At 28.5% G+C, this 15,518-nt stretch overlaps 1 protein-coding gene across 3 annotated transcripts in view; it reads right to left on the bottom strand.

Annotated features, from left to right (window-relative positions):
• The window catches only part of LOC413071 (eye-specific diacylglycerol kinase), a 125,726-nt gene that overhangs the window by 13,451 nt on the left and 96,757 nt on the right, over window positions 1–15,518 (bottom strand). For all 3 annotated transcript variants that reach the window (XM_006557504.3, XM_026441287.1, XM_026441286.1), the window contains one exon: window positions 1,158–1,828. In XM_006557504.3, the coding sequence (XP_006557567.2) occupies window positions 1,158–1,828 (671 nt within the window). The remainder of the gene's footprint in view (window positions 1–1,157; window positions 1,829–15,518) is intronic.

Here is a 15,518-nt window from a genome sequence, read left to right as displayed (position 1 = left end):
ATTAGTTAAAGAAAATTAAATTGTTATAAATATCATAATATAATATTAAAGTAATAAAGAAAAAAATGCAAATGTGATACACGAAAGATATGATTATGAAAAAAAATTATAAAAATTTCATTAATCAACTTATTAACTAATTTATTAATTAATTTATTATCTTCTTCAGAAAAATTCAAAAAATTAATTTGCAATTATTTACATAATATTACAATTTCACATATTACTTGCATTACTTCATTTTTGAATAATAACATTTTACTACTTCAATAAATGCAATTGTATCAAATCAATACAATTCCTCCAATTTTCTATTCTTTCCTCTTTAATTAAAACTAATTAAAACTCTATCTATTCTATTCTATCAATTTAAGACGTATAAAATTGAAGTTATAGTTTTCTATATAACATCCTTGTTAAAACAAATAAATCAGACTTGATCTTATTGTTAGAAAACATATAACAAATTTTTACTTATGATTTATTTAAAAAACATATAACTTGATATATTGCAAAAATAATAAATACATCTTTCTTAAATAATATCAAAAATTTATTAACGTAAAATTTTAATTAATAATAATTTAATATAACAAGTGTAAGAATGATTCATCAATCTTCAGTCCGCAATGCGTTAAAATATTTCAATATATAGTCCATCGTTTTTCATTTTTAAGTTTATTTTAAGAGGAGATAAAATTAATGTTTAAAATCAAAGTTTCATTTTTTTTCTTTTAAATATAACTTTATAGTGACACGAGATAAAGCAAAATTTTAAATTACAAATGTTTTAAATGTGAAAAATATTTCCAAAAATGCTAAAATTTTTCAAACTCCCTCAAAGAGATTTCCCATCGACAAAAAAATTGCTTCATATATACAAACAACAAACTTTATAAAATTCGAATTTCCACGTAATATAATAAAGGGTGTCCCAAAATTAACGCAAGATTTGAATTTGCATTAAGTTGTTGACAACCCTGAAAAAAGAACAGTTTGACAACTGAGAGTTTAGGGTTCATTATTGAACAATATTTTAAAAATAATATTTCAAAAACTCTCTTTTATATTTAATTCAAATCTTGCGTTAATTTTGGGACACCCTTAATAATCTCAACATATACCCTACGAATTTATTATTCATAAAACTCACTCACCCCATTTTGGGCCCGCCTTGAGTCAGATCGAACACCTGCCTCGGATTCAGCAGCCACTGAAACTTCTGCAACAGCTTCGCACCTTGATTACCGCCCGATTTCGGGTTAATGAAGACCAACACGGGTTTCACGGTGGGCGTGGGTATGGGTTTCACCACCCACAACTTCCCCTGATCCTTGCTATCCTGCTCCTTCTCCTTATCCTTCGACTTCTTCCTGCTCGACGTGCTGCTGCTGCTGCCCCCCGACTTCTTCTTCCTGGGCGACTTTCTCAGGCTGCTCTTGAAGCTGCCCTTCCTGGGCAGCTTCACGATCCAAGATGGCGGCACTATGATGGACGAATGGACGCCCAACTCGCAATTCTCGCCGATCTTCTGAACGTTGAAGCACGCCTCCTTGTTGTGGTAGGCGAGTTTGCACCAGCTGCAACTCACAGCGACTATCTCCTTCGATGTGAAGCTAAGCTTCGATTGGAACGACTTGCCGCAATTCGCGCATTTTCCCTTCTGCGAGCGGCGGTGTACCCAGTGGTGGAGAGTGTTTGTCTGTTCCCGGTATTGGCGGACCCCAACGTCCCGGAAACTCGATTTACAGGCGAAATTTAGACTCACCGCACACACCGCGTGGGCAACCACTCGGCAGGCGGCGCATTTCATCCGGGGCCCATGTTTCTGCAATTTCGAATTAGGTTTTTGGTTAAGCGGCAATGGTAATTCGCCCCCGAATTTCTCGAATTCGGGGGTAACACGCGCAGGTCGTTATCTATCGTTGGAGGATATTACGTAGTATTGTTCGATTTATGGGAACGAAATTTTAGACCGATTATCCGCCACTGTTGCTGGACTCCCATTGTTGCGCGCCGCTCTTTTCTGACAGCAAGCATAAATATGTAAGCATGAAATATGATGATTAAAATGATACACGAAATTCGGGAAGGGAAAAGAAATAAGAATTGATTAATTTTTAATCGTACTATCTTGTTTTAATTTTAATACTTTTTTTACTGAATTTTTTATCTCTGAGTTTGTTTATAATAAAATTAAAAGAATTAATTTATTTCGTAATTTTATTTCCAAATGAGATTTGAAATCTTAATTATGAGTATATTGTAAGATTGAATTCAAATTATTTAAATGAAAAGTGTGATGGATTTTTATTGTATGAAATGAGTTCATAATAATAATATAATATTACAATATGTATCCTTAAACTTCAGATTTAGGATAAAAATATAAATTGATTTGTACTGTTGCATTTGTTTTAATCTTTTGCCTTGTCATAAGATTTTCTAAAATGTGAAATTGGAAAATGTACAATTTTGATAATTATTTATGGCAAATTTTATTTCATTACGAAAATGTACCGAATAACATCTCTGTTTAAAATTTTAATTATTCATGAAGTTTCAAATAAAATTAAATATCGATCTCTCGAGCATCTCTCGATTAAATTGCAAGTCAACACATTTGAGATTTCATAGGAATTTTTTATTCGAGGCATACGAATTTTTCTAAGAAATGTGAAAAATAAGAGAGATAATTTTTTTTTCAAAGTCTTTTCTATTTATCGAAAATCAATAATTTAATCATCCTTCAATTTTTAATTTCTAATGTATTACTTCTTTTTCCTTATTTTTATAAATAATTATGATTATTGCTGTTCGCTATGAATTTTGAAAAAGTTTGGAAACGTTTACAGTTAAGATTAGAGATTTATAAATGTGTTATTATTATTTTCTCTAAACTAATCTCTAAAATAATAGAATATTATTTGATTATAAAATCGCGAAATTAATTTCACAAACTAATTTTATATTATATATTATTGTCAATTCAAGAATTGAAAGAAAAAATTGTTACGATAATGAAATTATACTTAACAAGTGATTTTTGAAGCGAAAAATTTTGTTGATTCTTAAATGTTTTTCATTAACAATTTTAATTAAGCGTTATTTAGATACCACACACATCAGAGGAAATTGAAACAATTAAATTAAAAAAAAAAAAAAAAACGAAGAAAATGAAAACGAAACGAGCAAACGTTAATTCTAAGTATTTCTGGAAAAGAAAAAAAGAAAAAGAAATGAAAAGAAAAGAAAAAGTAAGATCCAGGGAATATTATAGAATGCTTTTAGCCACAATGAAGAAGAAAGAAACCGCAACGTATGCGACATTAGTTTAATGACGTTCGAAAACTGCAGGGGCCTCGTTAGCAGTTCTTTAATGGCATAATCGATAAAAATTGCGGCCAAGAATACTGTAATCCAACCATTTCCAAACTATTCCTTGTATTATTTAACTTTCTCTTTTTCTCCTCTTTCTCTCTCTCTCTCTCTCTTTGTTTTCATTTTGAAAATAAAACTACAATGTGTTGCAAGTAACCGTTTCAATCTCTGCTCCGAGAGAAAAGTTACGATAAACAGTAAAAACATAGAAAGCAGAGACCGGTAAAAACTTCCATTCTTTCTCCAACTATCTATCTAGCGTATCTCCATCCCCTAAAAAAAAAAAAAAGGAACGTAACAAAAACACTTTCGTCGATTGCAACACGCTACCGCTATATCTCCATCCTTTGGAACGTAACGAAAACGTTTGTCCGTTGATTGCAAAAAAGATCGTAAGATCGATGTAATGGATGCCGTTTATATTTTCCTATATACGTATAAAAATTTGTCCCCTTTTGTTTGGGGACAAAAATCACCGACATCCTATTTCGCTCCTCGTTTATATACACGAAAAAAGAAGAAGAAAAATAAAAAGAACGGAATAAAATATTTCACACTCCCCACGAGAAAAAGAAGAGAAGACGAGGCTCTCGAAATTGATAGTGGCGTGTGTAAACGTAGACCCGGTTGTTCTCGTTGGCCACGTATCAAACGATTTAAAAGCTTCATCGGTCCCTATTGTCTACTCGATGATCAAAGCGACAAACGATGATCACCAAGCTCAAAACAAACTGAACCGAGCTTTAGTCGTCGTTTCAGCTGCACAAACTGCGACGATAGAGGAGGGGGGAGCGAAGCTCTCTCGCAAAAATTGTGACGATTCTCGCGGATCGAGAAACGCGGTCGAGTATAGAGAGATTGATAGATTTGTAGAGGGTCAAGGCTGGTCGAGCAGATCTCTCGAAGAAAAGCTTTCTTCTTTCCTTTCCTCTTCCGATATTGCCCAGTCACCGCGGTTTATATTGGCCTACATGAGTCACCCGAAACATGCCTCGATCCATTACAGTGAATCGAGCAATTTGTCCGAGATAGGGAGGGTAAAAAAATGAAGAAGAATAGTACGAGATCCTTCTCGACCTCTCTTGTGTGGGAGGTGGGGGATGTACTTTTTCTTTTTATTAGTAGCGAAGTAATTGGTTAATTCGCTCTTCTCAGAGATGTAATTTTATCGCGGATGAGATCGAAAGCTTTTCCCTTTCGAAACTTTTATTCGGTCAAATTGGATCGATCTTACCTTCTAAAGAGGAAATTTATTGATTCGTATTTAGATTGAATTTGTTTGAAAATTAAGATACGAAGTATGATGTGTTCATCATAGCTGTATAAATATTTAAATAATATTTCTCGATTTTTATCTAAAAAAAAATAATAATAAAAATTCATCTTTATAAACGATTTCAATTTGATTTGAACTTTAAATTAATAGAAACGATTGAGAGCGATATTATTTTCAAAAGAGTGTGTTCAAATAACACACGTGTCGCAATATTATAACAAAAATTAAAAAATAAATTGATAAAATGAAATAAAAGAACACAAACAATATATCCAATTTTCACAGATTTTATAAACTTTTATACAAAGCTTACCATTAACTTTTTAAAAAATATTATCTCACATCTCTGTTAAAATATAAAAAAGAATTGTTCTAAACATATGAGAATGGCCCAATAACTTTATCTTTATTAATATTTGTAACAATAATAGCTCGTTAAATCGCTCTCAAAAAAAAAAAAATATATAATCATCAAAATGTCCTCAAAAAATATTTATCACGATCGTATCGCGTCAAAAAAAAAAAAAAATCACGCATAAAATTTTCCATAACAAATAACAACGGATGTATATTCAAGATAGACAAAATTATTAGACTATTCCGTGCATAAATCTAACAGAATCCAACCAGATATACGTATTTCCTTTGATGCAGATGGTGCACAGCAAGACAATACCAGTCGATAATCCCACTAATCACTAAATCAATATAGCTTTAATTGCGCGAGCCCAGAATTACGCATCGAGCAGAGCAGCAACCTTACGAATTTCCTTCCTCCCCTCCACACACACTTTTCCCCCTCGACTATAAAACTAGGAGAACCATCAATGAAACACGAGCAGCTTAAAAAGAAGCAGTCGTAAAAAGAAAAAAGAAAAAGAAAAAAAAAATATGAGAATCGCTTTTTACAAATTTGCCCGCGAAATGAACGAAAAACGACGCCAGCGCCGCGTCGCGGCGATCAATCATCTTAATAGCGTCGAAGATCGCGCGTAAAAGGAGGCGGAGGAGTGGCGCGATCAACGATGAACTTAAATGGAAAACTCGACGGATGAACAGGCGCCGATTCATCAAAGTCCCGGTTCCGCGGACGGAATCAATCTTCCTTCGCTCGTTTCGGGACCGATACTCGAATTCCTGTGGAAAACGAGCCCCGTCGCCGACGGCCCGTGAGATTTATTTATCGCGCGGAAATTGCGACGGCGACGGGTCGATCGAAAAAATCGCGGTTAAACGAGGGAATCGCTATCGTCGATTTTACGTATCGATTCGAAATACCGTGAAGTTCTACCGTATATACTGTGTTGATGTGATTTGTGAGGGTACTTTTAGAGGATCTTTTTTTTCTTTTTTTGAGAAAATAAAATAGAAATTTATGTGTAAAAAATGCTTCGAAGAAAACGAGGTTATATCAGGTTTTTATTTATAGATAAAACTAGAATGTTTGTATTAATTATTTTTTAGTTCGTGTCATTCACTGGTTTGATCAAGGAGAGTACAAGCTTCAACCAAAAATCTTACGATTCTTTTTTATTAATTGTTTCTTCAGTTTTATTATTTATTAGTATCGTATCTTTATCAGTAGTAATTTTAATATTTAATAAATTAGAAAATTGTTTTATAAAAGATTGTAAAAGATATATAAAATAGATAAGATAAACATTTTCTTACATTTTATATATTCGATATAATAAATATATAAATTCCGATCAATACGAAATGGAGAAGCTTCGATATAAAGGATAACGCTTTATACGCTTTATTTTTTGAAAATTCATACAATTTCGAAAATGTTCCGATTCCGATGCACCATATTTCCCCCGAGGTCTATTAAAACGAAAATTAAAGCCCGTTTGCAACTATCGTGACGATTTTGAAACCAAAGTATGAATATATCGTGCGTATAAAAAAAAAAAAAGAAAAAAATATTCTACTCAATTTCTTTTTCTATATTATTCCGATCGTTTTAATGCATACGAAAAGCAAACTTTTCTCTTTGAAATTACGAAACGAGATTCGTGAAATATTTTATTCTATCGACGCGATGGTCGATCTATTTTTTCCACCCGAATTTCCATTTATTAAATCTCTCGAATGTATACTTTCAGAATTTAAATTTCCGTGACACCAGATCCCCCTCTCCCCCTCGAATTCTATCCAGAAAACTGAATTTTCATCGGGAAATTCTAGAAATCTACGAACGTTTCATCCATTATTTATATTAAACAATCATCGATATGTAATAATGATAAACTTAATAAACCAGATATCGGCAGTATCTCGCGTAAATAAAATGAAACGATACGTTTTCATTAATCACATAATATTCGTTACTGAATTAAACAGTCCGTTTTCCAATGGCGGAATAAGTAAACAGAATATAGATTTCGTAAACGGTTTATCGAAATTGTTATAATTTTTACTCGACGTTAGCAAAAATTTGGAATACGTTTGATTTGAAATTCTTTTCTCACAATTAGCGATTAAACCGAAGAAATTAAGAAGGATTTTTATTTATCGAGCTAAAATAAAAGAGCTCTTGAAAAGAAGACGATGAATGTACAATATTTCAAATTTCATATACATATTTTTTTATTCAACTAGCACAAAAATTTAAAAAATTATAACTTTTAAAATAAAGTGGGATATACATAAAAAAGCGTAATGTATTTGTGGAAAGAGGATTGAAATTGGGTCAGAATTTTTCGTGGCTAAAACAAATACGAAATGCAAAAGTTAATATACAAAAATGGAATGAATCAAGAACAGATAAATAAAGAGCAGTTTCTATTTTTCGCTATACGAACATAAAATCACAAAAAAAAAAAAAAAGAAATATTTACTTATAATTTTCCAATAAACACCAATTATGTACAATCATGGGATGAGAAATAATTAATACGATATTTAGAAATCATTTTTCTTTTTATTTCTATATATTTTCAAAGTATAACACGCAATATTAATTAATAATCTAGCCTATATAAGCAACTAGTCCTGATCCTTTCTACGATTCTGGAGAGCATTCCACAAGATCAGTTCCAAAATTAATTTGAAAAATAAATTAAATGTTAATATTGGTATAATTTTGCTCTCCTCGTATATTCTGTATGAATGTGTCCAATGTCAATTTCAAATTAAACTCTGTTTCCACTACTGTGGCGAGGAATCTGTTTACATCGTTATGAATAGAAATAATGTACAGCTCGAATAACAGAACGTTCGATTAGTAGAATGTACAGATAATGGTGTCCACATTATACATTATGATACGAATTAATAATTGTAAATATTTTTGTCTCTGTGTAATTAAAACATTGTTGAAAAAATTTTTGTAATATGAAAATGAATGAATTGAATTGATCATAGTTTTGCAATAAATTAATTGTGCAATAAAAAAATTTAAAATGCTTATTGTAGTATATCATTTATTTCTAAGTTATTTTTATATAAAATTACTTTTTTTTTATTATTTTTAATATTAATGTCAGAAATGTTAAATATATATTTCTCAGCTATGACTTTAAAGATTTCTACTAAAAAATAAATTGACCAAAGGATTTATATTATTAATTAATATGTATATTTTTATTATTTCAAAATAAACAACTTTTTATTTAATTCAATCTGTATTAATAAATCTGTATTAACACAGAACGTATTTCTTATGTTATATTATGGAATTTTGCTTCATATAATTGCAGTTAAAATTTTTTTTATTATATTCATATTGTACTCATTTTACTTTTTAGAAAAGTTTTTATTAAAATTAATTATCAAAGATTTCATTTGAAACAACGAATTATTTGACAAAATTATTATCCTTTTCGTTTATAATTGACAAATTTAATTAAAAGAAATAATTTTTATTAAAAAAATAATTACTTTTTCTCTAAAATGTTTTTTTTTTCAAACATATTTCTTTTTCATGACAAACTGTACGTTACAAAATAACCGAGTCTTCAAGAATCAATTTTAAAATAAATCTTTTTTAAATTTCTTGAAATAAAGAAGATCCCAAAATTTTATAAATATTGATATAAATACTCAGATATTTTACAAATATATAATACAAATAAGAATCTACAACCCAAAACATTTCTACAATTTTTATTTTAAAATAACAATTTTACAATCCAAAAAGATAGATAAAAAAAAATGAACAACACTTATCTTTATGAGTAAAAACAGAAGAACATTTAAAAAATTGATTTCGATGAAAGAAAGAAGAAAATCACTGTTTGCTCGCCGGAAGTTTACTGGCGCATAATACATATCGATCATAGGAATCTATGACAACGACAAATATGCTTCGCGACAAGTTTAAATGTATTTTCGAGCGATTTATACCTAATTTAATACAAATAGCGCTTGTTTACGTAGTTAAGAAGGGAACTTCTATTCGCCATGTTACGCATGTCCTCACCATGTAAATTGATTTTGAATTCTGTCCAACATGATGAGCACACGGCGTCGTGCAAGTTGCTCAAAATCGCCGAAATAATGCGATAACGTAGACGTAGCGATTTTCAAGCTTTTCTTTTCTTTTCTTTTAATTTTACGATAGATACAAGTCAATTAATAAAATTCTAGCTTTTCTAACAAAAAAGTATATCTGATAAATGAATATTTTTGACAATTTACAAGAAAATAAATAAAGGATATTTTTTTGCTCCTAAATAGAATATAAAATAATTATTTTAAATTCTTCTTGTTATGAAAGAAATAATGTTTAAATGCGAGCTACATGATTTTAAAATGTATTTTTTTATTTATTAATTTTTTCTAATTTATATTTTAAAAAAGGTAATCTAAATATATAACGATGGAAATTAAATTAAATATACCAATATTTTCTCATTTATTTAAAATTCTTTTTTTTTTTTTTTACTTCTCTTGTGGAAAAATAGAAGAATGTAAAAACTTTTGACTTTTAAAAATAATTTTAAATAAAAATATTGTAGATATTCAAATTCTTCGTATAAAAAAGAAAGATATTTTTTTAACCAAGTACTATTACTATTATGTTACCATATTTTAAAAATTGCATTAAATATTTATTCAAATATTCTGCTTTATTTTCTCTTCTCGTTATTATTCTAACATATCTGCACAATGATAAGAACGTGTTTAGTTAAAAATGGTAAATATTACTCTTTCTGATTACACAATGATAATTCCAATAATATTTTTCATTTGCAATGACATTTCATTTATCTTTTAAAACTGGAATATTATTTTTTTATATTTGATTTTTAAAACCAAAGATTATTCTATTGAATCATGTACAACTTATTTATTATTTTAATTTTACTGCATTTAAAAATTAAAAAATAAATGTAACGTATACTTTCGTAATATCATAGTAATGATGGAACTTCATTTAATGAGCATTTTTTCTCGTTATTCAAAAATATACATTTCAAAAATATCATAAAAATATTTACAATCCTTTTTTATAAAAAATATATAAAAACATAAAGATATTATACAAAATTAAAAAAAGTTAATTAAAAAAAAATTAATTGAAAAAATTCAAGAATCTTAATAATATATTTACACACTTGTGATTTTGCTAAATCTTAATTTTATTATTACAAAATCTACAAAAAAAAGAAATCAATTTTTCTTGTAAATGCAAACATTATGTAATATCCAATATTATATCAATATCAAAAAAAATTATACAAAATATTTCTCATTCTGCTGAAATATATTCAATGCTAAAATTATAAATGATCAATAAATTTTAATAAATTTAAAATTATCGATCTTCGAATCATAACTTGGAAGAAACATTTCAAAAGGATCTTCATAAATTGAAATTGAATTTCCAATATACTTTCTCCCAAGTTACAGCAATCGGATCATATTTTATGCACATCGACATCACAATCTGTGCAATACATAAAAATCGTTCAAAAAATTTTTATAATAAAATTCTACAAAAACATAAAAATTATCTGTTAATTAATAGAACAAATGATAAAATTCAAATGATGAAAATTCAATCAAAGATGAAATGTTTTTTAAAAAACTTATAGAATATTAAATTTTCAAAATATAATATTGAAATTAAAATCAATTAAGATAAAATGTTTTAAATCTCAATTTTTATTACAAGTTATTAAAAATTCAATAGAAAATCATTAAGAACGATTTGGTAAGAAAGTATATATAAATTGGTGTTGTATTTGAAAATCTGAACCTTTAATTTTATCACGATGGCTCTTATAAAAATAATGATAAAGCTGGAGATGCACTTTCGACAGATATTATATTTCGCCGTTGATATTCGATTTAAGAAGTGGAAAATGAAAAAAAAAAAGAAAAAAAAAACGACAAGAGGCAATAAAATTTGTGTTCTAGAAACTTGATGAAATCGAGAAAGAAGAACACAGAATATGGAAATAACAATAAGGGATAAATCGGAAATATTTTATAAACACGTTTAAGAATAACGCTGACACGAAAAATCGACAACAAATCAGAAAAATCTTCCCTCTTCGTGACACGAACGCTTTCTTCCAATTTTGACCTTCTATATTTTAATATTTATGAAAACGTTTCGAACATTTCTGATTTATGATATTTCCGATCCTATTATAAAAGTAGAATTATTTTGCCGTGTTTCTTATAACGAAAATTAATAAATACTTCTTGAAAATTTTTCCATAAAACTTTTCTCCAAAGTTTTCGTAATTATATAAGTAAACATGGAACTACAGAAGTAAGAAAAGAAGAATTTTTTGAAAAAAATTCGATGAACGTAATATAACGGAAATATTTGTGGAGGAAGAAGAATCGAGGAAAAGAATTTTATAATTAATTCTTATCTTTTCGAAAAACTTTATCACTCGTATTAATATCGTGATAATCTTATATATCTTTGCCAGCTGAAAATTTTATAACAAATTATCAATTTTTTATAAACAATTTTTCATCGATACCAATTTTTCTAAAATTATCCATATTGCAAGCAAAAATATTCGAATTTCAAAATTCAAATCTGAAATATTTTTTCCAGTTAAAAATTTTCTAAAAATCGATATCAATTTTTCTGAAACACTCTGTACACAAGTGAACGTCACGGCTGTTTCAAATTTCAAAAAGCCTCGTTTCCACGATTTTCTACGATTCAATTTCATCGAAGACGAATTCTAAATTATTGGATCCGACAATCTTGCTACGTCGAATGCTACGCCGATCCTGAATAATTTTTACACCATATGGTGTTGTTGTGCCGAGAACTAGGTTCTTTCCTGTCGCGGATATAAATCGATACGCGTTTATTTCCGGCGGGCAGCATCGAAAATTACGCCACACGGGATATTCATATTTTATGCAAACTTGAATTTAAACGACGCTCAGGTCAAGAGTGCACCTGAGCAGCGTCTCGCTTGTTTTTCAACCCCCTCCTTTTTTCCTCCAATAGAGGTTTCGAAGTACAATTTTGTTACCTGCGCGGTTATATTTCACGACGCGAAAGAAACGAAGAAAAGAAACGTTATTTCGTCGTTCTTTCTCGATAAAATTCCATTACGTAACGACCGTTCTTACGTCCGATTCCTTTCTCGAAGAAGACAGAGAACAGGATCTTCTTTCCATTACGAAACTTATCTTGTCAGAATAAACCCACTAAATACGATTAGCGAAAATTACCTGCGCCGATATGTATTTTAACGTGATTATAGAAACACTATATTTTCCATATCTTCTTGTTTATCTTGTTTGTTCTTGTCGTATATTTTTTTTAAGAATTTTCGGTAAAATAAAAAAGAAAAGAGAAGAAATTATGATGAATAATTTTCAATTTTTAGTATTTTCCACATTTTTTCGTTTAATTTATTAGGTTACAATATTATTTTATTTTTGTTTCGAATATTTCTTTAAAGAATTTTGATTGAAAAAAAAAAAGAAGTTGTAAGTATATTTTAATTTTAAAAGAAACTTGCCTCTGGTTTTGTTTAATTTATTAGGTTACAATATTTTTTTTGTTTCGAATATTTCTTTAAAGAATTTTGATTGAAAAAAAAAGAAGTTGTAAGTATTCTTTAATTTTGAAAGAAACTTGCCTCGGGTTTTGTTTAATTTATTAGGTTACAATATTTTTTTCTTTTGTTTCAAATATTTCTTTAAAGAATTTTGATTGAAAAAAAAAGTTGTAAGTATATTTTAATTTTAAAAGAAACTTGCCTCTGGTTTTAGATTAAACATATTTGTGTCAAATTTTTTCAGATACAGCAAGACTTTTTATATTATTGATTATAATATGCTTAAAACGATTTTAATGAGATAAAAACATAAAGAATCCTCGTGAAATGATAGATTCTTATCACTTTTAAATCCATTTCATTAAAATTATTGATACACATATAACGAGAGATACTTTAGATTTTAAAAATTACTTTGAATAAAAAAATTCATAAAATTTTGAAAAACAATAATTTCTCGAGTAATTTTCTTGATCAAATTCAAATTTCACCTGTTCGAAAAATCACGAAATAATACAAAACAAAATATTTCATTTCAATTTTAAAATCTTGCAATTTTGCAATATCCAAAATTTATTCCTCCGATGACATTGTACATTCATTTACTTTCGTCATTTACGAAAAAAAAAAAAAAATCCGCACAGAAAGAATTTATCGGGGATTAAAATTAATCTCTTCTTTCAAGCGATTCTAATAAATTTCTTTGTCCTTCGATGTACACAATGAGGCGCAACCCTCGTAAAAATTTCATTTCCGCGCGGCGTGCACGTGAAAATTATTGAATACGTAATACAGGTGACACGCGAAATTTCCAGTTGTAGTGTAATTTCTAATTTCGTATCATGCAAACTAGCTGTAAAAATATCTACCATGGTAGACGCCGCGCGGAAAATTACTACCCTTATCATCCCTCTTCGCTCTTTCCTGCCTTGTAACCGAGGCTCGCCCGATAATTTTCTTTTTATACCCGGACAAAACGTTTTCGTAAATTGCCAATTTCCGTTATTAACACGCATATATATATACACACAAAATCGGTATCTCGTTTCTCTTTGCAACATCAACGCGATATAATAATTCGAACGTTCACTTTTCAAAATTTGTTTATCGTGCGTGAAATCTGCTATTTTTATTAAACAGCGTATTAAACGAGGGATAAAATAAGGATAAGCGGATTATTATTATTTGCGAAACCGAGGAAAAATTGAGAAAACAAATTTTGTTTGTCCGGTAACTCTTTCTTCATCTAATGTTATTAGTTGTTATTAGCTGTTTTAAATTTTTCAAATGAATAACATCTTCGTTTTCAGATATAAAAAAACTAATTAAAATTAACTTAAATTACCTGATGAATTTAGAATATTTAAAATAAGGATTATGGTGTGAGGGATGATTGTTAATATATCGTCACTTTTTTAATTCTTTTACAAAATAAATACAATGAATCACAAGAAGTGAAATAAAAAGAAAAAACAAGAAAAGATATTTCAATTACTGATAGTTGGCTAATTTTTTTTTAATTTTTGAATAAATAATAAGAGATAAGAACAAAAGGAGCATTAAGATTAACTCTTATCCATTTTATTTTTTGATTTCAGAATTGCTTGTTGCACGGATATGTTATAATTTAATATTTAAGAAAAACAAGTATTACATAAATTGTGCGTCATATCGTTTATTTATTATTATATCCGAAACGGAGATCTTAAAATAATATTTTTATAACGATACATACTGTTTAAGAGCTCGAATGTTTATTTTCGTTCATCGCATGGGTGCTAAAATAGATATTACGTGTATATTCTCAGAAGTCAATTAATACGTTATAATTGATTTAATAGAGGCGTAAAATCAATGAGTCGCATTACGTTAATGAGATAACACGTTTCAATGAAAACGAAGAGTCAAAGTACTCGAAAATGTTTCCGGTTTGTCCATCGTATCGTAACGATACAATTTATTAAACTTTAAATCCTATCGATTATTCGTTATCTGTCTATAAAATGCAAATACAATCATAAAAATACATATTCGATCGAAAAAGTGCATATTTTTATATGCATATTCTTTCTTCTTAAATTTGGGCTAAATTATATCAGGTTTAAGAATTACGTACAATGAGGTATACAGAACTAATTTATTTTAGAATCTAATTTTTTATAGCATCCATTGTAGATTTTCTAGTCAAAATTGTTTTATCGTGCGTACAAATAGACACTATCTAGTGGTACGTGGCTTGATCACATATTGATTGGATAGTATGCAGGGGGAAAAAAAGAGTTGAGAATCGTTTGTGCAAACATAGGACTGGAAACTTTTCTTTTTTTTTTTTTTTTTTTTTAAATAAAAACATTCCTTTTCTGTGACAGGTAAATAAAATATTATAAAAAATTATCACAATGTTAAAATGATTTTCTTTTATACGTAACAACATTTATATTGAAGAAAGATGTATTAAAGAGAGAGACAAAAAAAAGGAGGTAAAAGAAAATATTTAAATAACTCCATGAGAAACATCAGCTGTAATTTTAATTAAATTTGCATCTAATTATATGTTATCATATTTCGATATACAAGGTGTCAACATATTCATGCGAATATATACTCGATTCTAAAGAAGCAAAATGTGAAACTCCAAAACAAATTGTTCTACTAACTAATTCTGGAAACAAACTGCGTGTTGGTACCGCAATTAAATCATGTATATATTTACATGTTAAATCTGTTCATTTTCCATTCGATCGAACCAAACTACGATATCGATCAAATGATATTAATTCATATCACGAATATCACGATAGATAAATAAAATATTTGAAATATCATGAAATAAAAAATAAATATTATACATTGAAAACAATATTTGC

The sequence above is a fragment of the Apis mellifera genome, linkage group LG6, assembly GCF_003254395.2.
Source record: "Apis mellifera strain DH4 linkage group LG6, Amel_HAv3.1, whole genome shotgun sequence".
Classification (NCBI taxonomy): domain Eukaryota; kingdom Metazoa; phylum Arthropoda; class Insecta; order Hymenoptera; family Apidae; genus Apis; species Apis mellifera.
This window is presented reverse-complemented; position numbering and strand designations above follow the sequence as displayed.